The sequence below is a fragment of the Alexandromys fortis genome, unplaced genomic scaffold (assembly GCF_014885135.2).
Source record: "Alexandromys fortis isolate MF-2015 unplaced genomic scaffold, M_Fortis_MF-2015_v1.1 scaffold_126, whole genome shotgun sequence".
NCBI lineage: Eukaryota > Metazoa > Chordata > Mammalia > Rodentia > Cricetidae > Alexandromys > Alexandromys fortis.
The window spans coordinates 1286273-1309173 of record NW_026068018.1 but is presented as its reverse complement, the minus strand read 5'-3'; the positions used below and the strand labels follow the sequence as shown (position 1 = coordinate 1309173).

The 22901-nt window shown below is 41.4% G+C and overlaps 2 protein-coding genes across 3 annotated transcripts in view; one reads left to right on the top strand and one right to left on the bottom strand.

The window, feature by feature from the left end:
• Nucleotides 1–6881, top strand: part of Tpr (translocated promoter region, nuclear basket protein) — a 59427-nt gene extending 52546 nt beyond the window's left edge. The window contains exons 47-52 of the mRNA XM_050162926.1: nucleotides 189–295; nucleotides 2017–2112; nucleotides 2224–2380; nucleotides 3643–3761; nucleotides 6074–6169; nucleotides 6683–6881. Coding sequence (XP_050018883.1) covers nucleotides 189–295; nucleotides 2017–2112; nucleotides 2224–2380; nucleotides 3643–3761; nucleotides 6074–6169; nucleotides 6683–6738 — 631 coding nt within the window. The 3' untranslated portion in view covers nucleotides 6739–6881. The remainder of the gene's footprint in view (nucleotides 1–188; nucleotides 296–2016; nucleotides 2113–2223; nucleotides 2381–3642; nucleotides 3762–6073; nucleotides 6170–6682) is intronic.
• Prg4 (proteoglycan 4) lies at nucleotides 6295–22373 on the bottom strand. 2 transcript variants are annotated; one of them, XM_050162927.1, is made up of 12 exons: nucleotides 22257–22373; nucleotides 21623–21725; nucleotides 18654–18776; nucleotides 17223–17342; nucleotides 14792–14935; nucleotides 10789–12822; nucleotides 10130–10207; nucleotides 9072–9208; nucleotides 8688–8844; nucleotides 8137–8337; nucleotides 7700–7825; nucleotides 6295–7031 (listed from the first exon to the last, which is right to left on the bottom strand). In XM_050162927.1, exons 2-12 carry the CDS (start codon nucleotides 21696–21698, stop codon nucleotides 6934–6936), a joined length of 3294 nt encoding a protein of 1097 aa, XP_050018884.1. In that variant the 5' UTR covers nucleotides 21699–21725; nucleotides 22257–22373; the 3' UTR covers nucleotides 6295–6933. The 2 variants fall into 2 exon arrangements, with proteins under 2 accessions (XP_050018884.1, XP_050018885.1); XM_050162928.1 differs by lacking the exon at nucleotides 14792–14935 and having other exon boundaries at nucleotides 22257–22371.
• Nucleotides 22374–22901: the final 528 nt, after the last annotated feature.

Sequence of the window (22901 nt, the reverse complement as noted above, 5' to 3'; positions counted from 1 at the left end):
GTTCAAAGAAGCTAAAAGTTAAATCACAAATTATTTATATTGCTAAATTCAGTGACAATATTGTTGGAAGAAACTCTTTATTGATATCATTTTCATTCCCTGCTTACTGATTTTTTTTTTTCTTTTTACTTTCGTGGTTTAAACAGGCAGCATTAAATTTCCCATTAAACCAATTTTTGTCCACTTAGTTCCCCACAGGTTGCCGGTGTTCCTAGATTCCGGTTTGGGCCACCTGAAGACATGCCACAGACAAGTTCCAGTCACTCTGATCTTGGCCAGCTTGCTTCTCAAGGAGGTAAAAATGCCAAATAAGCCTGAGATTTCATAACTATGTATTGATAGAAGTTAGTATGCTGTGAGTTCCTTTAACTTGCTATAATATCCCTGTCCTAATTTATAGAGCCACCAGTGTGGCATTGTCTTTTCAAATCTCATGAGCACAATTCTAGTTCCTTTAGCCTAAAGACTGTTTTTGTATTTGTATATTATCTTCATTACTGTTCTGTTGCTATAATGAAACACCATGACCAAGACACTTATAAAAAGAAGGACTTAATTGGGGGCTTATAGTTTCAGAGGATTTGTCCATTATCATCATGGCAGGGAGCATGGTGCTGGAAAACTGAGAGCTTTACATCCTGGTCTGCAAGCAGGGAGAGAGAAACTTTACTGGGCTTGGAATGGGCTTTTGAAATCTCAGAGGCCACCCTCAGTGACACACCTCCTCAACAAGGCTGTTCCTCCTCCATCAAGACTACACCTCCTAATCATCCTCAGACAGCTCAGCTAACTAGGGACCACGCATTCAGACATGAACCTCTGGGAGCCATTCTCATTCAAACCACATGTATCTTCAAAGATATAGTGATCCAATAAATATTCTAAGAATTACCAGCTGTTCTAAATTTAGGAGTGTACTGTAATTTTGTTTACACTTGAGTTGTAGCATACCTAATTAAGTATATGGCTAATTAAACTGTCCTTATTAACCTTTGTTTTAAAAATAAAGCATGAGATATAAAATAAAATGACCCCAAAATTAAGTAGAGTTGATGATACCTGCATTTGAATTATACTGTTTGTGGAATTAATTACCATTTAGTCCACTAGTGAAGTTCGGCCTGCTTCTGGGAAACTGGCATGTTGCAAGTGAGTAGAGAAGGCTAATACCTACTGCTAACTCGCTTAGAAACCTTGGGGATGTTTAATTAAGTTTCACTAGCAATAGAGAAAATAATACGATGTATTTATTTTGAACACAGTAAAGATACATTGCTGCTTATTCAGCCTGATCCAGGAAGGAGAAAAGCTGTTCTGTAGATCCCTCGGGCATGATGAGTGGGCAGGGATGTTTTCTCCCCCCCAGCACTTTCCAGAGTCACAGAAACAGACTGCATTTCTTAAAAAGAGTCTCCTTCCTGGGGTACATCTGAAAGGCCATACAGTACAACAGGCCTATTTTTGCCTAGAAAGCAGAACGCCACCAAGGTGGGCAGAACTGCTCATAAACAAGGTTCCCTCTCCTGGGTGGAGACTGTGACTCTAGGGTGCTGCTCACAGCATGCTACAGAATGGTGGCATCAGAATAAATGCTATTTCTATAGAAAATAAAATTCAAGATAGCCATCCTTGTCATCCTCTGCTTAAGAAAGGGATTGCTGAATTACAAAGAAGTAAAAACCTTAGCAGTTATGTGAGGAATGGATTTCAACAGAGTACTTGTTGATAGTTGGATACGCCATAAAATTAACTTGTTTTAAACTGTTAACAAAACCACTTTTTGTGTGTGTACAATTAATACATTCAAATAAGAATAAAAAAGACATTTTTGCTAATTGCTTGGAGTACTTTAATTAGTGTTATTGTGTTTAAAAGAAGTGTAGAGTATGTATTGAGCTTGATTTTTTTTTTTCCTTTATGGAGCAACTAAATTATGAGCTTAAAAATGTTCACTTTGTGCTAATTCTTTTCTTTGTGTTCTTTTAGTCATTCACTGATGTTCACAATTGTCTCTAGGTTTGGGAATGTATGAAACACCCCTCTTTCTGGCTCATGAGGAAGAGTCTGGTGGCCGCAGTGTTCCCACTACACCTCTCCAAGTAGCAGCCCCAGGTTGGTGCCAGATAAATGGGGACATTTTATTTTATTGGTGACATTGGATCTATTCTGGCTCAAAATTAATGAACCACAAAGGTAAATGTGTTTATTTTCTTTCTTTTTAAGTGACTGTGTTTACTGAGAGTACCACGTCTGATGCTTCAGAGCATGCTTCTCAGTCTGTTCCGATGGTGACAACATCCACGGGCACTTTATCCACGACCAACGAAACAGCCACTGGTGACGATGGAGACGAAGTGTTTGTGGAGGCAGAGTCTGAAGGGTATGATTCGTTTTGTAGTTTTTGTATGTTGTCAATAATTGTTCTCTTGAGCAAGCAAATACATCAGAGTGTGTTCTCAGCGTTGCCCTACTCTGTGGCTAAGCCAAAGCCTATGTTTGAAAAAGCTGCCTTGTGTTCAAAAATCAAAGCAGCTTCAGAATTTAGGGTTACTATGAGAGACAATTTTAAAAAGCATTATTGAAAACTTTTTTTCATTCTAAGGAAACAAATAATTTGCTAAAAGGAGCCATGGAGAGTTAAGTTTCAAACTGGAATCTAATTCTTATAAAATGGAAAATTTATTGTTTAATGGTCAGAAACATTACTGGTAGAACGCGGGTTTTCTGCTTAGAGCTCAAGGACTCTTTGACGATGTTTCATAAGCCAGGTCTACTGGGTACTATAAAGTAAAGAGCAGGTGTGTTTGTATTCTTTAACATTGGTACTTTTCGAGGGCGGTACGTCCCACTGAGAATACTAGCTGCTACTAATTCTCTACATGTTTTCGGGTCACTTTATATTTGTCCTACACCATATTCCTAAAATGTATCACTTTCCATCATAGAAATTAAGTTCGGAGCATGTTAACAGTAATTTGCTTAGACTATTCTACTCGTAGCCAGCTCGGGTGAGACTTGAAAACTTAACTTCCACCCCGTGCTGTTTATACCTCCCCATCTTATCTCTTGGGTAAGTTGTTACCAGAAACTGTACAAATGTTTTCAGGTGATAAAGGAGGAAAGATTAGACCAGATTCAGGTTTTTTACTAGCTACCGTCCTGTGCTTCTTAAAGGGAGAAAGAGAAAATATAGCCACTGAATCAGGTACTCTCATACCCATAACTTGTTACTCATGGTGACTTACTAATCTGCTGTTACTAGTTGAGGCAATTGTGAATAACTCTTGCCTTTTGTTTGAGAGTTTATCAAAGTCTAATATATTCCCTGTGAGTGTCAAGAATGTAAACATTTTTGTCAAATGGTGAAGAAGGGCTGCTGAATCACTGGGAAAAGAAAAAGCAAAATTGCAGGACATCCTAGTAAGAAAGGAGGTAAAAGGAAGACAACTGGAGTCCTCACTCCCAACCCCTGCTCTGCTTTCTTTATTAAAAAAAAAAATGACAGTCTTTATCAGAGTCTAATTTTTACTTAAGACTAGAACTCTGGAACTGTTTACAAAGTAAATCAAAAAGAATTTGGGAACATTTGAGTTACTTTGTAGATTCCGTTTTACGTTTTCTAATCAACATTTATTTTCTTAGTATTAGTTCAGAGGCAGGCCTAGAAATTGATAGCCAACAGGAAGAGGAGCCTGTGCAGGCATCTGATGAGTCCGATCTCCCCTCAACCAGCCAGGACCCTCCGTCCAGCTCTTCTGTGGGTAAGGACTGTGCGCATGCAGCCTGCATTTATCCCCCTTGTCTGCAGAGATGCTTACCAGAGACGCAGCTCTCATGTCCACACTCCTGACTTGTAAAACACATTCCTTAATTTTTATCATTAAAAGGAGCTTATTACTGCGATATTCGGATGTTCTGGCGTTAATCGAAGCACGAAGATGGTGGACCCCACCAGGAGAGTAGTTTACTCACATTTCATCCAGATAAACGGTGTCAGCACAGGGCCTGAAAGGTGTTTGGGTCTCCTAACTGTGCTTCTTTTTCTTTACTGTTCTGTTTTTTTCTCAGATCCTATGACTTACTCACCTGTCTAAAGGTGCTCTTGAATTGGAGGGGTGGTTGTATTGGGAAGGAATCGAAGGAGTGTTTCCCTAGCTCTCCTGTTTGTGCCAGAGCAGCTGTGAACTGGAGGCTTGGAGGAGGGACTCCATTTACTTCAAAACCATGCTTGAAACTTACTAATTTAAAGAGTTGTCTTCAAGTTCTTAAATTTAACTTTGGAAAGATTATGTCTTATAATAAAAGATACTTCTGTGGGCTTTCTATATAAATAGGCATCTTTTGAGTATTAACTGTGTGTCAGGCTATTGTCAAGCCTTTTACACATATTATTTGGTTCTCACAACAAGCCAGTTTGGTAGGGTCCATTCCCATATTTTAGGTATGAAGACTAAAGCATAGGAAAGTTAAATTACTTCACAAGGTCATGTAGCTAATAAGCTGTAAGCCAGGATGCAAGTTTTCCTCTAGACTCTCCACTCAATAAAACTGCATGCTAAGCTTTTAAATCTTAGAATGCATAAGGCAATTCACCTTCAGTTTTGAGGAAATTCACCTTTCATTTAAGGAAATGGAATACTCCATCATGATGGTTATTCTGAAATTTTTATAGAACAATCATGTTATAACAGACTTCCTTAATTGTATTTTACAGTCACATAATTTTGCTGTCCCCAAATTTCTTCCTATCCCTCTTAGTTACTTTTCTGCCATTTCAACTAGTTGCTTATAGTTCTAGGTACAACTCTTTTGTCCAAATTTTAGCAGCTGGCTACTTTACATAGCCACATTTCATACTGAATCTCGTAGTCAAAATTGCAAATAGCTTTATGCACAAAAATATCAGAAATTTTAAATATAATTATTAGTCCTGTTCATGTTCTCTAAGAATTGTCTTCCCTCAATAGTAGAAGTAATAGTAGTTGCCAGACTAGCCCTTGTGTGAGAAAATGTGGTTGGTTGTCACTAGAAAATAGAATGCCATTACATTAATCCTGTTCTCTGGCTGGGTACTCATTCAGCAAATTTGAATGTCTTACATAACTGGGAATTTCACAGAAAATGTGGCCAAGAAACTAACATTTGGAAAAGGATCAAAACTATGCAGTTGCATAAAGTCCCATAAGCCAATGGGTTGTGTCTGAGGCGTTCAAAGTCAGCAAGGAGGTCATCGTGGCTGGAGCAGAGGACTGAGACTGGGAAGCTTGTTTTGAGTCTTGTAGAGATGGAACACAGTTGAAATTCTTCACATAGATTAATGATATGATGCTGCAGGCAGTTTGGCCATGGTGTAAAAGAGACTAAAATTTAGTAATGAGCAGAAACAGACAAATTTGGAAGCTGTTGAAATGCAGAGCATGTGACTTGAACAAGATACAGCTGTGTGGTTCGGGTGAGTTTGTTTAAATTTGAGCTGACAGGATTTGCTAATGATTTAATGTAGACAGAACTACAAGTCAGAGATGATAGGATATTTTTGGCTTCTCTGGAATCTGATTCTTTGTTACCGTAATATTCGCCTGCCCCTGGCATCCTGTGTATACCAGAGAGTTGTCTTAAATAACCTCCTGAGTTAGTTGAGTGGTTGAACAAATAAACTCTATGTTTTTTTTTTTCTCAAAGTAGATTGTTTTGATACTGTGTTTTGGTTTTGTTTTGGTTTTACTGTTTGTTTCTGGTTTTGTTTGTTTGTTTTGAGACAGGGTTTCTCTGTAACCTTGGTGCCTACCCTGGAACTAGCTCTTATAGACCAGGCTGGCCTCAGACTTAACAGAGTTAAGCTGCCTCTACCTCCCAAGTACTGGGACTAAAGGCATGCACCACCACCAATAGCCTTGTTTTTACTTTTTAATTGTACCAGTTTTTGTGTGTGTTTGTGTGATTGTTTAGTTTCCTTCCCTCTGAAGAAGCAAACTTGAATATTGAACAATGGGCACATCTGAATTTGTGTACTGACCTAGTAGTTAATTGTAGCAGCTTTGTTGTTAAGATTGTATCTTAATGCTTTCTTTAGACACTAGCAGCAGTCAGCCGAAGCCTTTCAGAAGAGTAAGACTTCAGACAACATTGAGACAAGGCGTTCGTGGTCGTCAGTTTAACAGACAGAGAGGTGAGTTCCAACATACAGATTAGTTGATGTGTGGGATAATAACATGTGCGACAAGTTTCTTATGTAAACTGTAAGGATTGATTCATAATTACATGTTACAATGTGATGCTTCACAACCAGAGAGCTTCTTTAAAGCAGTTTATTTGTCATAGGTACAAAATGTGTGTTTTTTACATACAATTGGTATCTTATTTTATTGGATCCAAAGAAAGATTTGGAAAATCTGAAGTGTTCCCATGCTGTGTGTTCATTGTGCTAGCTCTACCTGTGTTCTTATGTTGTGCAGTGCTTTTTGTGCAATCAAAGTTTTGTGGCTGTTGTAGCGAGTAAAGAAATACAAGGTTTTAGTATTTCCACGTTTTCTAATGTAACTCGTTAGTCTGCATTTACATCAGTACTAGTGACCCATTTATAATAACTGTTAATCAACATGGGAATACCTTTTAATATTTATAATATCTTAGGTATTTCTGTTGACCATGAGTGATTGCCTTTTATTATTTCCTTCTCCAGGTGTAAGCCATGCAGTGGGAGGAAGAGGAGGAATAAATAGAGGGAATATGAACTAAGTGACCTGTAAACTATTGACACCTGTGAATAAGATTGGCAGATCTGTTTTAATATAATGATTGTCGAGTTGAGAAGTGTTTTGTATAAATAGGTATGCTCATTTCAACACTCTTTATTAATAAAATGTATTTCAGTGTCAGAATTGATCATTGTTTTCTTCCTTTCGTTTTCGTGACTCTTCTTTGCCCATCAGTCTAAGGACAGTTGTACCAGACTTTGGAGAGCGTCTGCCCAGAACGAGTAGTAACTGCTCTTGCTGTTCTAGTTGGCACATCGATGTTATAGTATTGATCTAAATGGGAAAGAGAAATCATCTTTTTAATTAAAAAGAAGGTAAAACACTGTTTGTGTTGATTATTATATTCAAAGCAGTATCATTTCAGTATCAAGAGTGATTTCACTAATTTTCTGGTGTGGATGGAGTGATCTTTCAGCATCCTTCAGTACTGTTAGGGTCAGTGCTCCTTTATAAAATAACTATTTAAAGAACCAATTAATTTAAAAGATTTAAAAGATGATTCATTTGACTTTTATCATTTTTAAAATACACTTTTTAGACATTCATATTATGGAATCATGCGTGGAATAATTTACATTACTCATCTTTTGAAAGATAAGTGTCCTAGTTAAAATACTTTAGTTAATAAAACTCCACTCCATGACTGTCTTCTACACCTCTAGACTGTATTGCTGTGTAGAATCCTCAGTGCTGCTGGTGATAGAAACAAGTGCTGTGTCTCTGTGCCAGGTTCCTCCTCAGCTCCTAGCTGTGCGCTGCCGTCCGTTAAAGGAAGTTAGTGCCGCAGTCTCTCCCCTCCCCTCACGTTGAGTGAGCACTGGCGTGGAGTTTCTTCCTTACAGTCAAGACTGTACACTTGCCATCTCCACTTAAATTATGTTTGTGCTTCCACCAGTGAGATCAACTTGGGAAGTTCCCGAAACTGTTCGCATCCTGCTTACCTTTAGAAAAGGCATAGTAATCATAGCCGTCGGGTTTTCTAATGTTAGGCAGTGTTATTGCTGAGGTAACAACGTTTGGAAACCCTCTCCACATCATGCTCACTTTGACTTCGTTATGGAGGAAACCTGCAGACAGAATTGGTAATAAGGTGCGTGAGATAGTTTCCAGCCTTAGAGCTGCATGAGCCCAGGTTCTGAATCGGCTCTCTGCTATGGCATTAGCACTAATGTTAGGATTGTTTGAGGGTTAGAGATTTGTATACGGTGCTTGAGTAAACTACTTCCTTTACCCACAAAGGAAAAACAAAGAATTAATCTTTGGTTATTACTCAGTAAGGCAAAGGGGTTTGTTTTACATCAGTAAGTTTAAATTGTTAGTACTTTTTGACCAATAATCTCCATCGTGATCAGAATTCTTAATATGATGAAAACATTACCCTTGTCTTGATAAACAACTCTCATGGGCAGCGAGTAATGGACTCTGACGGTGTGTGTCTGGAAAGGTCCAACAGCACGCTCAAAGCGGCGCCTCCTGACCTGCGCTGCCTGCCCGTACACCGAGTAGTTGATAGCAGGCCTCCGTCCAGTGCACTTCCTCGTGGGCTCGTGTTTATAGGTGTACTGCTGAACGTTGCCACCTGTTACGTTAGGAAAGGTACATAGCAAACAAAAACAAAGGAATGGCTTAGGATTGCCTTTACATTTTTTGGTTGTTTTCATAAATATATATAGAGAGATTTTTAATAATGGCTATTGTTAATTGAATAGTTAATTGAAAAATATTCTTGAAATACAGTAATTACTAAGACTTGAATTCAACACATGGCCTCACACAGTCAATGATAGCATTCTTTTTGTCAGACCAAGATGTTCTATGTTTCACATTGCAGGAGACCTAAACTCTTATGTCCTGTAATATTTTTAGCAATAAAATACCAGCACCAGTTTTTAAAAAGCAGTGTCACGTTGCCAGCCGTGTGATACAGACCTCTCTTGAAAAAGTACACGGATTCAGGCCTGTCCTTGTGCCTGGCAATTGAAAGAGCCGCCACTATTTTCCCTGTTAGTCCTCCGAAGCCTTTGACGATTTGTTTAGGATACCCGGCATCTTGTACATCATTAGTGAAGCGCCAGTACTGAGAATCCTGGTTGTTAAAAAAGAGAAGATGATGTTAAAGGATTTGTAGGCATGGTTCTGGAATTCATTCTGATTTCAGTATAGGGGAGCACACTAACTTGGTTGAATTTGAATAAGCAGATGATCAATAGTATGAAATTACTTTTGAGAGATTCATTGTTTCCAAATTGAAGGTTAAGATGAGTTAGGACAAGGTGCAACTGCATCTTTTTTTCCAAGCAATATCTCTGTTACCTTAAAGAAGAAAGTTTTCCCTTCGCAGTTGCATCTAGTGAAAACAGTGTCAATGGGGGAAGGAATGCCCCAGACTTCTGTAATCAGGCGTGCTGGGGATGGTGGTCTGAATGGATTTAGCATCCAGAAATAATGACCTAAAAATTAAAGAGACATGTCAGCCTATAGTCTGAATACTAAAATACGTCTCAACAGAAAAAAAAATGTGATTATAAAGAAAAAATGAATCCAACATGTTAAGTGCCTGGAAGTAGAGCCAAGTGAAAAAGAGAAAATTAATTCAGATAGTTAATTTGGAGGGTTTTGAGACCATCTGTGCACACCAGGCTGACTTGAACTCAGAGATTCTACCTTCCTCCAGCTCCTGTGTGTTGGAATTAGCGTACTCCTGCACCCACCTTGATTTTCATTTGATTTGGGTTAGGTTGGTTGGTTTGTATGTGTGGACACTTGCAGGTGTATGTGGAGGTCACAAAACAACTTGTGAGAGTTGGCTTTCTCCTCCCACCGTGTAGGTCCCAGAGGTCAGTACCGATCATCAGCCTTGACAGTGGGTACCTTCAACCACTGAGCCTTCGCACCCGCTCATTTGCCTACTTCTCTAGAAAAGATCTTTCTGCCTTTGTGGGTTTCAGTGTTTTTACTTTCTAGAATCAGAGTATAACTTAATGACTACATACTTAATCTGTGTTCTAAGAGAGCTAAAACACCAGTCCAAGGGAAATCTACTTAATTCACTGTTACTCTCCAACAAAAAATACAACTTTTCTTACCTCACAATGGAGGCATACTCTTCTAAGAAAATAGGTCATGGAGTGCAAATCTCTGTCATTCGACACTTTGAAATCCTATCACACAAACCTTCAGTAATTACAATTATAGTATTTTTATATTTATGTGCCTAAATTAACCCATCCAATATTCTCATTTAGTGTAGAATCATGAGTCAGTTTCCCTTTAAAAGCACAACTCAAATTAGCTCACTGCCGACTTTGTGTTCAGGAATGCCAGTACAAAACAAGAGGAAACACATTCATGTTTTCCTCATGATAGCTCACCTCGAAATGCAACTAACGTCCCATTGCGCAGAGTCGTCAGTCCGTCCACTGGCTTACCGTTGCACAAATTGGTCTCATCTAAAACAAATCGGGAAAAGTTAATAGAGAACAGATGGGGAAACGCAGTTGGTTGTTTTCAAATCCTTAACCGGATTCTGCTTCCTGTTTGCCCTTCTAAAATCTAGTAAGGTGAAAAGGAAGTGATATGGTTCCGTAATTCCTCTTCCCTAACGTGATTCAGGAGTATAACATAACGATCATAGTGAGGTGTAAGAGGCCAGGTTGTCCTGATCTTCATGTACATGAGCTATTTATTGGACATTTGAACTGTTTTCAGTTACTTCCCTGGGGTTGAGTTAGGAAAGGAAATGTTTTTTTTTTCTTCTTTCCATTATGCTCTCTGAAGGATAAAGTCCTAGCTAACTAAATTATTTTTAAATTCTACACCCCATTTCCGCTTACAACAGACCTGTCCAGACTTCACCAAGACGACGTTTCTGACGCTACCTACCACTCAGTGTCCTGCAGACTAAGTGTGTATACTGTGCTTGTACTTCCTCTGCACGCCTGTAGGAAGCTGTCCTCAAACGTGCTAGGATCCCCAGTTAGAGTTCCAGACCATGGATCTCAACAACAGGAAAGTAACTGAGTCTTAGTACCTGAGAGCATGGGATTGGTGCTAATGCCGTGGTTGAGGGCGCCGGCCAAGTGATCAGAGCCTGGAATCAGGATGGGGGAGAGCACAGGAGGCCTGGGGATCATGAGAGGTTTTCCTTCTTCACCTTCGTCCGCGTCTTCATGGTCTGGATCTACTTCAGCTGTTTCTAAGTCTGGAGTTTGCTTAGGGCTAGCTGTGGTCGGCCGCAGGACTTCTAAAGGAGTGGTGTTCAGTTCAGGCACTGCCGAAGTCGTCTTCAGAGGAGATGGTGTCGTTTTTGGTTTTTTCTCTTTTTTTGTCTTTGGCTTTCTGGTAGCGGCGGGCTTCTTAGGTGCTTTGCTTGGCTTTTTGGTAGAGCTGGGCTTCTTGGGTGCTTTGGTTGGTTTCTGGGGTTTCAGAGTTGTCTTAGGAGCGTCAGGATCTTCTGATGCAGGGGTTGTTTCTTCAGGTTTGTCCGGAGTCTCTTCAGCTGGAGCAGTTACTTTGGGTGCGAGAGTTGTTGTTTTCAGAGTGGTAATTTGGGGTGATGTGGTGGCGCTTGCTTCTGACTCAGTAGTCTCTTCTGGTTTAATTGTTGTCTTCTTAGGGGCAACAGTTGTAGTTTGGGGTGGGTCTTTTTCTGTTGCCTTCTCTTTAGCTGCTGTAGTCATTCCAGGTTTGCTTACCTCGGGAGTCTTAGTTGGTGACACAGTGGGTTCCTTAGGACTGTCTTCAAGAGCCTTTGGTGTGGGTGCTTCAGGAAACTCAGGAGTTACTTCAGCAGGAGTCTTGGGAGTTGTGGGTGCAGGCTCTTTAGAAGTGGTAGGAGCTGGTTCCTTGGGGGTTGTGGGTTCAGGCTCCTTAGGGGTCGTGGGTGCTGGTTCCTTGGGGGTTGTGGGTTCAGGCTCTTTAGGGGTCGTGGGTGCTGGTTCCTTGGGGGCAGTGGGTTCAGGCTCTTTAGGGGTCTTGGGTGCTGGTTCCTTGGGGGCGGTGGGTTCGGGCTCTTTAGGGGTCGTGGGTGCTGGTTCCTTGGGGGTGGTGGGTTCAGGCTCCTTAGGGGTCGTGGGTGCTGGTTCCTTAGGGGTGGTGGGTTCAGGCTCCTTAGGGGTTGTGGGTGCTGGTTCCTTGGGGGTGGTGGGTTCAGGCTCCTTAGGGGTTGTGGGTGCTGATTCCTTAGGGGTGGTGGGAGCTGGTTCCTTGGGGGTCGTGGGTTCAGGCTCCTTAGGGGTCGTGGGTTCAGGCTCCTTGGGGGTGGTGGGCTCAGGCTCCTTAGGAGTCGTGGGAGCTGGTTCCTTGGGGGTGGTGGGCTCAGGCTTTTTAGTGGTCGTGGGAGCCAGTTCCTTGGGGGTCGTGGGTTCGGGCTCCTTAGGGGTCGTGGGAGCCAGTTCCTTGGGGGTCGTGGGTTCAGGCTCCTTCGGGGTCGTGGGCTCGGGCTCCTTCGGGGTCGTGGGCGCCGGTTCCTTGGGGGTGGGTTCAGGCTTTTGGGGAGTGGTAGGAGTAGGTTCCTTGGTTGTAGTTACAGGCTTCTTGGTGGTAGTGGGAGCCGGTTCCTTTGTAGTAGTGGGTACAGGCTTCTTGGTGGTTGTGGGAGCTGGTTCCTTTGTAGTAGTGGGTACTGGCTTGGTGGTAGTGGGAGCTGGTTCCTTTGTAGTAGTGGGTACTGGCTTGGTGGTTGTGGGAGCTGGGTTCTTGGAGGTGGTAGGTGTAGGAGATGTGGGTGCAACATCTTTATTCTCTGCACTCCGTATTTCTTTCGCTGAAGTAGTTTTCTCTTTTTTACTGGCGGAAGTCTGTTTATTTGTTGCACTAGTCTCCTTCGTTTCCACTACTGTCTCTTTGTTGGAAGTTGAAGATGCTTCTTTGGATGTCTCAGAATTAAGACTGGGTTTGGGACTTGCAGGTTTTGCTGCTGTAGTCTTGGGAGGCGGAGTGGTAGGACTGTCAGGAGCTGGGGTGAGCTTGGCTTCACCATTATCCTGTCCACTTCCAGCTTCATCTACGACTGGAGGTTCTGGTTTAGGTTCCTTTTTAGGGGGAGGTTTCTTGTTATCTTTCTCTAGAGAAGGAAATAAAAGTTGTTATTTTGAATACTTTTTCTCTCTCTAATAGTAACATAAAGATCATTGACTAGGTAGGTGTCAGTAGGCAAATTGCTAACCTTTAATGCGTCTGTTAATGTATGGTAAATTTTCTGTCTTTGGAGACTTATTGAGTAAATGTGGCAAACAGATGAAACCACAAATGAAGCCCTAAATATAAATACATGGAAGACAGTAGCAGCTTGCAGCCATTGCAGCCAGCAAAGTGATCAGTGGCATAACTCCATGTCTGTGTTCATTTCTTTACCTCACTTGGTCCACCATGCCACCCACTCTCATTCCATAGTGTTCAATGTTGTCCCTTCTTCCTGGAAACTTGAGTGCAAACTCTTGTAGCTTCTTTGCACTAACTCCTACAAAGGCCTCTACTGCTGACTGAGGATTTGGCTCCACTCTTCCCAAAGGTTTCTGATGAACCTAGTTGCCATGCGTAGGGCTGTTGACTGATTCTTTTCAAATGCACACCTGAACTCAGTTGTCCCAGAAGACGTAGACAATTAGGGTGCCAGAGCAATAGACTGTACTTAAGATTCCCCACAGCAGCTGCCCTTTAGGGGAGCTAAGCAAAAAGCATTTCACTGATACTAACTCTGTTTAGCAAACTTGTATTGCACTTCCATTGTGAGCAGGATTCTTTGAAGGAATTGAAGTGAGACTATCTGGCTATTAGGGTATAAGGAAGGTTATAAGAAACTGTGGCTACCCAGGGAGATGTTCCTCAAAATTCCATTACTTACTATAAGAGAAAGAATATATTTTAGAATTTCAGGAAATACAAAGATCAGGTGGAATCCCTTCCCAGGAAATAATAGCCTATTCTTTAACTTGCAGAGAGAAGTGAGACTCATGATTTTAAAAGTTAGAAAAATAATAAAGATCTATATAACAGGAATGATAATCTTGCCTTTCCCTGGAGTTTAGGAGAATGTCAAGGACTAATGCTGGGGAAACACTGGGTTTTTGTTAAAGAAAACCATAGAAGAGAAAACAAAAGCTGGAGATAGAATGGAAAAACACGGTGATCAGCTAGACAGGAATTCTAACAGACTGCATCCAGTCACTACTCCAGCGTCTTCGGATTCCTGGCTGTACAGGCTGGCTTAACTACATACCACTGAGTCTCTGTAAGGTGTCTTCATTTCCTACTTTCTAAACTGAATGTTTCCATAGTTACACACTCCCCAGATAGCAAGATCTCAAACCATTCTATCAACACACATGACTTTTTAAAAAATAATTGTTTAGCATGGCATTGATAGAGTCTTTGATCTTTATCAATGCTCAAACCTTTTGGGTTCTTCTGTAATTCTCTATTAGCTGAATTTTTGGAAGACTTGATTTTCCGAATAGTTGAAGAGGAAGAAGAAGAGGAGGAGGAGGACTCTTGATTTTCAGAAACAGAATGTTCTATAAATCAAATAAAAAATTTGATCACACCAACTGTGATTTAGAACAAAGCAAAAAAGAACTGCCGGTCCATACACAACAAGAAATGCTGATAACTGGCCTTCGAGAGTTGTAGTCCGCTGTCATTTTATGGGTAATGCAACTACTCGCTTTGTAAAGCTGTCAATCAAAAGCAAGTCACCTGAACTGATTGCATATACTAACAATATAACTTTCTCCTTATTTTCCCACCCCTACTTAAAGTTATATAAAATATAGAGAAAAAATGTTTTCATTTTTTACAGTGAGATTTGTCTCTTCTGATAAAGACCACCCATGCCGGGTTTGGTAAACAAGGGCTAAAAATATCCAAGGGTTTATATTTTAGCTGAAATTTTAGCATAAATCAAGTAAATAAACAAAAAACCATGAGCCCTCCATGGCTCAAAAGATCACCCTCTGAGGCTATTCATATGAATAGTCCACCTACAGGTATTTCAGTTCAGAAATGTCCTGTAGTGATGTCTGTCATCTTCCTACCTTCTGTTATTTCCTCTGATTCTACAACTTTCTTAGTCTTCTTTTTTGGTGATTTGGGTGAGCGTTTGGTGGTTGATTTGATGATGGGAGATGCTCTTGGAGGCGGAGGTGCAGTCTTTGGAGGTGGTGTTGTGGGATTATGCACTGAGCCAAGCAAGACAGATCGGTTAGCATCAGTTTAGACTCCTCAGCATTGCTGACTGAAAAGCACGGATGCATGTGGCTTCAGGAGGGGACGCTGCTAAATGTCAGGACAGGACAGCTGTAGCCCAGCACAAAGAACTCCAGTAATTCTGAGGACACATTGCTATAAAATAGGATTCTCAAACTGTGGGAAATTGTGCTAGAAAGCAGTCTCGGGAGTCACCGTTCTAAATGCTAGTCGTATGCTTCTCCGGGTGTCTACCTTTTCGATCTTGGAATCTAGGCCAGACTATGGAACATTTTCCCATCTGTGAAGTGAAATGCGTATGCAGCATTGCTGAAGAGAAATGACCACCTAAAACAAGTTGTCATTCTATGAGTTTCACCTATCTTGCCATCATCCCACAATTACAGAAGTAATACTGCACATGGATAATGGGAAAAATCATGCCCTAGTCAACTCTAGTATATTTTTCCTATTTTCATATGTATTTAAGTCAAATAGTGCCGGTTTGCCCTGAGTTTTATTATAAACATTGTATAGGTATATTTTGAAGATTTCACACCTCCACAAATGAGTTGCCCTTCCCAACCTAACACACACTAATGGTTTGGTGTGTGTCTCCTTTGCCTTTTATTCCCTCCTCCCACGCCTTAACATCTAAAAAGGGGGGCATGGGACAACACTGGGGATCAGAAGGAAAGAGGGGTAGAGAGAAGAAACAGCCGTGGAGATGGGGAAGACAAGAGTTCCATCCACCGCTACTCCCACCGTCTCCTCAGAGCTCCTCTTCTGGCTTCCAGGAACCGGGCACTGTACCTCGCCCTCTTTCTCCTCCCCCCCTAGCAAGATGCCAAATTGAGTAATAGTTCTGGCGGGTACTAGTTAGTGAGCGTGGCCAAAACAGATAACAACCATTCCGGCTTCTCTACCCATGGTGGGAGGCAACTGGGCTGATATGGCTCCTGTCAGCTCTCAAAATGTTGCAGTTTTTCGGTAGACCCCAATAACCCGTATCTATGGCAACCCTGAAGCGACCTCGCAGTTTCCATCCTGCTTTCGTGAGGTTCTGAAGCTCTGGGTGGGCCTTTCATTTTCAGTGGGAGCCTGACTGGCTTCCTGAAATCTGTGAATGGTGTTTCTGTGCATTGCCGCCATTCTTTCCTCTTCCTGCCTAACCTCAGATCTACTTCGGAAGCACAGAGTCCTATGTGCAGTTCAAGTGGTCTGTCCATGTCTTCACTCAGTCTCCCCACCCATCCTCTGCCAAAACAACTGCTTGGTGTATTGGGGAGGTAGGGTGTTGGGTTGTTTTCTTTGTTTGGTTTTGGCTTGTCTCTTAGCCAAAATAATTATCAAAGTGGTGAGTAGATATCCATATCCCCATCCCGCTGCCTTCTGAAAGCTGCGGGATTGCTGACCTCTGGGGTTTTGAAATAAGGGTGGTGTCTCCAGTGCTTTTAAAATACTTCCTGTAAAAATACTGAAGAGTTAAGAAACAGCCCTCAACTCTGATTGAGTTTCCGCCATTCTAAACATAGGAGAGGCACAGCCAAAGAAAAATATGATCTAATTATGCAAGCAATGCTTATCTCAGTTTTGCCTCCACTGATATTCACATTTTGACAAAGAATGGTTAAGAACAAATATTTGGAGAAGAAAGTATTCTATTATTTTATCTTGTAAGAGAAAAAAGGATGGGCTGTTGTTATACTGTGAGAGGATTCCTTCAGGTTTGATGGCCAGAGAAGGTTTTTAAGTGAGACCGTCCCTTTTTATTGAATTTGTCCTGCACCAGCTTGGTGTAAAGACCACTGAGAGGACTCTAGGGATGGGCAGGCACAAATAATTAATTGAGGTATCAACTTTTTAGCAGATTTGTCTGTAGATTTAGCAACGAGTTGATTTATACAAGAAGCTGGAAGCGTTCTGCCTTTAAAAACATATACCCAGTACATTTAGGCTCGGAGCACAAAAAGCTCTAAGGACAACTGGTTCTGTGCAGGCGATCCTTTAGGTGGGGACAAGATTTAAAGTGGGAAAGACGCACCTTAGGAGATGAAAGCCTGTCCACTTAGCCCACATCCCCCTTGCTAGTGAACTAGAGGTCACTGCGAGGTTCCTGGCGGACGGTGCTTTTCTTTGTCTTTGTAAAACCAAACTATTAGGAAGCAACTTATACATTAGTAAAATCAAGACCTTAGATGTGTGTTAGACATCACTGAGGCCAAGGTGTGTCCTGGGCTGGCTATGCTGAGCAGCACTGGCTGGCGCCATGGTCCTTACCTTCTTCACAGAAAGTCGCATAATCGTCACAGCACTTGCCGAACTCCTTACACTGGGAGTCACAGTCACACTCCCTCCCTCGCTGGAAGGACTCGAAGCAGCGGCCTTTGCAGGAGAGCTCTGCCCAGAGCAAAACAGGCAACGTGGATTATTAGTCACAAAGCCACACTGACGCATCTTGTAGCATTTCTCTTCCGACAACTGACCCGGGTCCCAAGGGTGCACTTCTACGTCTCTTATTTGGAATTCGGAGTGCGCACATCATCTAGTCTTAAAAATTGAATTTAAAAGGATGATGTCCAAATAGAGACAGCCTACGTCAGGGAAGAAATCTGACAAGTTGGGGCATCGTTCTTTCCCTTGTAAACTAGCAGGAAACATCCTGATGCTGCCTGAGTCCTGTACGTGTGTAGACACAATAGAAAACTGGGAGCTATCGTTAGAGCAGGCTGCCCTTCATACGAGGGCCTTCATCCTCTCCTCACACCTACAAGTCTTTGTAATAGATCTGTAGTCATTGAATCTCTCCCTCTTATAACAATATAGCCTGGGAAACTAGCTGAGCAGGCCACTGTTCAGGCCCCAAATCACTTAAAATGCAAACACTTTGGAGATGAAAAACTGGGCAGAGAATAAGACTGAAAGGTTTCAGTTAATGCCACGGTGTAGACTGTGACACATGGCCTGCTGTTCCAGAGAAAACTCAATGGAAGTTACGATGATTTAACCAAGGCCTGCTTGAACCACTTCACCCAATGCTCAGCCTTACAGCACTATCGTTACCACCTCCACATGCAAATTCTAATGCACATATAAATTTCATAGACTTTAATTATAGTTTTCATAAACTGAATATTAAATTGGTCTGCATCTATTATGAGAAATGACCCAACTAGTGTTCAACTGAAATACCACTCATGATTTAGAACTTTTGGGCTTTTGAAATTCATTAGTTAACCCTCCTATTTTTTTGATCTTTAAAATATCCTCTTTAAAAACACATTTAATACCCAAAGTTCAAATAGCATATGTAAGTATTCTATTCCTATTGGTCCTTCCTTTCCTGAGACTATCTGAAAGGCTCGATCTCTAAGCCATCAAAAGTCAACTGTTGGCGAAGAAGTATGCCTTCCTTTTTACTCGATGCCTACCAAGTCACATTATTAAGGCCCAATTAAGACATTTTACATGCAAGCACTTGATCCATATGTGCAAGTGACAAGTGCCCAAGCTTCTGTCCATGACCCAACCCCAGAAATCAGAAGCTTTGGGACCATCCTTAGGTACGGTGCACTTAAACGTTTATGCAAGTGAAGGAACAGGCACTTGAACAGAGGTGGAGGGAGGAGGAACAGAGCTGCAGAGGGTGCCAAAGCAGGTAAAGGGACGAACAACGGGCTTGACAGACGACGCCCAGCTCTCAGAACGTACCTGTAGTGCAGACTCTCTTGAAATCAGGGCAGCACTCCATGTAGTGTTGGCAGTTAAAATCACAGTTGCAGGTGGCATCTCTAGAATACCCTTCCCCACATCTCCCTGCACAGCTTGGCAAGTCTAAAAGTACACAATACTAGGGTAAACACGGCCAAACCACTTAGAAAAGGGGAGGTCTACTCGGGAGGACAAAGTCATCCAAGAGGGAGAGCCTTACCCACTGGTCAAGGCTGGGAATCGTGCGCAGCGATGGGCCTAGCTGATACCGGGGTGAGCCTTTGTGTGGTCTTACTCACGCCATTTTATCCATCACGAGACTGGGGTGATAGATGTACCATGGAAGCTAAGTAATGCTTCCACGAGGAGCAATAATCCTGGGGGGAAGGTGGCCATTACAGCTGCAGAATGCTTCTATTATGATTACCAGTGGCCATTTTTTGAGCAGCTCTATGGCAGAAACCAAGCCATACATTCTATCCAAAGCTTAGGAAAATGTTTCCAAGAAAGTAGCCGTATCTAAGATAAAAACGGGTGACTGACATGGGTGGTGGTGCATGCTTTTGATCCCAGCACTTGCGAGACAGAGGCAGGGAAATCTCTGTGAGTTCAAGGCCAGCCTGGTCTACAGTGAGAGTCCTAGGACAGCCAGGGCTACACAGAGAAAGCCTTTCTCAAAAAACAAAAAAGACAAATTTTGATAACTTGCCCAGTCATACACAGCTAGTTACTACATGTATATGCAAATATATATGTATATAATATATATATATATACACTAATATATATCCCTTATTTGCATAACCCCTTTACTTTTATAAATGCCCTGATTTGGGATAGTCAATTATAGTCATCCTAAACAGACAGTCCATTTCAAGCTCAAACTCATATATCTGAATTTGAAGCATGAGCCTTCTCCACTAATTGCACTGCCTCTCACGCTCAGTGGCGAACCTAGAACAGGCTGGCTAGGCGAGCGCAGACTCTTCCAAGTGCTCTCTGTCAACAGGAATAAGCGAGAACGAAATAAGATCTGGGTGTGGATATAAAGGTCATGAACTGAGTGTTTGTGATGGGATGGGATAATTAGCCTCAAATATTTCTAAGCACCAGTTGAGAGATAGCACTGTGAAATCCTCCCCAGGAGATAACAGCATGAATGTAACAAAGGAATCCACTTCTGCAATGGCCTAATCTGTAGGGGGATATCGAAATACACTGAAAAAAAAATCTCAAGAGCATCCAGGAAAGTTAAGTCTTAATACACATATATATAAGAAACAATAAAGAGTAGGATAACTTGTAGAATGGTTGCTTACATACATATGTGCACAATACACACAAAAAATGCATATATAGTGTATGTATATAAATACATATATTATATATAAAGGGAAGAGAATGAGAAGAGGTTGAGAAGGCAAGAAAAGCAGACAAAACAACATCAAAAGATTATTCTTATACACTTAGATTTCTAGAACAAACGCACTTATTTTTCATAGATGGTCTATTATAGCCTCGTGTTAATTGCTATTTATTTAAACCGTGTGTGTGTGTGTGTGTGTGTGTGCATGTGTGGTGTGTGGTACATGCATGTGTGTTTGCACATGTGGAGGCCAGAGGTTGATGCCAGACTTTCTCCATCACTTTCCGCCTTATTTTCTTAGCTAGGATCTCTCATTGAGCCTGGAGCTTGCAGGGCTAGTCTGCTTGGCTAATGAGTTCCAGGGTCAGCCTGTCTTGGCTCCCAGAGCTAGGGTTACAGACGCCTACTGCTGTGCCTAGCTTTCCATGCAGGTACTGAGGATCTGAAGTCCAGTTCTCACGTTGTGCATCACATAGTTTGCCACCACGCCATCATCTCCCCGTTCCACTGATTATAATTATACTTATAAGTTTATTTATTTAAAAAGAACTTTGGATAGATAAGCATTGTTTCAGAAAGAAAAGGGGTGGCTTAGGAGGCACCCAGTGTTGAGTCTTAATACCAAATGAGGAAACTGAAAGGCCTGAGACAGGGAGTGTGGCCATCACTCCTCACTCAGCATTTAGGTTTGATTTCTGTGTTTTCCTCCTTGTCTTATCTGGGTGACTCTGAAAACATGCCTGAGCAAGCAAGCAGTCATCTCTCGTGTTCAGACTCAATGAAAAATGTTAGACATTTCACTAGAAAGGTCTATTTTAAAAATAAAACTTCACTGTAATAATCATGGATATTGATTTTCTTCTCTCATGCTGTATACGTTGAAGGGAAAAGCTGAAGTTACATATTGTTAAGGCTAAACAGCTTCAGTCTCATGCGGTGGACTCTCGACTATGACTCTGCTGAGTGTACACCAAGGGCTTCTATAGGAATAACCTACTATTTGCCTGGGACAGACTCTGAAGAACTGAACAATGTTATAAGAAATAGCGCTCAGCTCTGTACAAGCCCATAATGGGGTGGATTGCCCCTGCAAGGAAGAGAGTATTTAAGTCTCATAAAATTCCACGAGAAACACTGTAAATGTACCTTACGATAGTCTATCTATGCTGACATGATGATAAAGTAAGTTATTTATAATGATTCATTTGATGTGAAAGATTGGTTAAATCTGTCAACAGGCCAGCAAATGTTATTTAAATGTCATATTTTCATTTCTTTTGATGGTCTTGTGTAGCTCTGGCATAGTTTTGCTATACAAATGTCTGATTTTTCTTTCATTTTGGAGGAAACCTGAATAAACAGAATAAGGATGCTATTCTATCAAAATTCAGAACTCCCTCAAAGCTCTTACAGTGCCAGAGGAAGAGGTGAGAATTCCAAAACACACAAATATACTGTGTGTGTTTCAACTTTAGGGTTGCAAATTGTCCGACTCAAGCAAATATATATGCTTCTGAATCTATTTTCTTGTTGCTGTCACAAAGCCCCACTGGGGGCTTAGCAACAATGGCTGGACAGAAGCATTTTGTGATGGTGAAGTTACCTTGAGATGAAACTTGTTGAATCAAGAAGGCAGGCAGCAGCAGCAACAAGCAGATGGGAAGTATTTTCCACCCCATGGCAGGTCTCCGATGCGACACCCTTGCCTGAAATAAGAAGAAAAGCGTCAGAAACCTGCTCTTTCATCTCACTACTGCATAATGTGTGCCGCGTGCACAGCATCCAGAAACTTTCCAAACATAAGTCAATAATAATCCACTCCATCCTTAAAACAGAACTTCTGAGAAATCAGCTTGAATTCCTAAGAAAGTAGGTGATCATCATGTTTAATATGACACAGAACAAGACAACTCAATTAAATTACCAACCACTATAACACCCCAGAATAATAGCAGAAAAATAGACTTATTTTATAACTCGGTTGGGGGCGTCGTCTGTACTTACAGCGCAAGGCTTAAATCATGTCCTGGAAATAAAATGACCAGCTTCAACAAAATTGAGATTAACAAGAGCAATAGATCTTCCAACTTTCACTTAACTCAATATAAATTCATAGGCTTCCAACAAGTACCTCGCATAGTTACGGTTCTTTTCTAAACTAACTGCTGTCCCTTTTCAAACACATTTAGTGAAGACATACTTAACACTACAAAAAGCAGGTTAACCTTGACACTTACCTGAAAAAGGAGAGATGAATTTCTCCCACTGTTGCTGGAAGTCTTATATACCAGTGCAAATGGATTGGGATGAACCAATTAGTCCAAAGGTTAAGCAAAATCAACAGTGACAACCTATGAAATCAAGCTTTCCTCATTTGTTGGCCGAGGGCCCAGACGACTAGACTTAGGCAACATCTGGAAAACACTCCCATTAAGAAAAATGACTACTACAAAATAAAGTTAGATTTATTGGCCAAAACACATTTCTAATTTCTAAGTGAAGTGGACAAACTGTTCCGAGATGGCAAATCACTTTGGAAGCCTTTGACTAGAGTGCAAAGCAGCAATTCTGAAATGCCCAAGCTTGTACCATTTCTTCTTTTCTTGCCAGTTAAACCAGAAAAGTTGCTTTGGATATATTTGTAATGTAAGCTTGGGATGAAAAGATCATGACCTTATTCCAATAATGTAGCATCCTCTTCTTCCTTTTTGAATTCCTATTTTTGTGGGGCACAGAAAATATGCTGTCAGTTCATCTTAAGGTAAAATACCCACAGTGTGGATTTTCAGGTTTCAGTGCCATGAAAAAAGCTTGCATTAAAAACGCTACTGAGAATCTGGCACAAATTAAGTATGTCTTCATCTGCCTGTAGTCCCATGTCT

Excerpts from the sequence above, each read along its gene's own strand:
- Prg4 (XM_050162927.1), bottom strand. The coding sequence starts at position 21,698 with ATGGGGTGGAAAATACTTCCCATCTGCTTGTTGCTGCTGCTGCCTGCC. Across the intron at positions 18,777-21,622 it reads TCAACAAGTTTCATCTCAAG|ACTTGCCAAGCTGTGCAGGG; the intron begins GTAACTTCACCA and ends GTGTACTTTTAG. Across the intron at positions 14,936-17,222 it reads TGCGACTTTCTGTGAAGAAG|TGCATAATCCCACAACACCA; the intron begins GTAAGGACCATG and ends TGCTTGGCTCAG.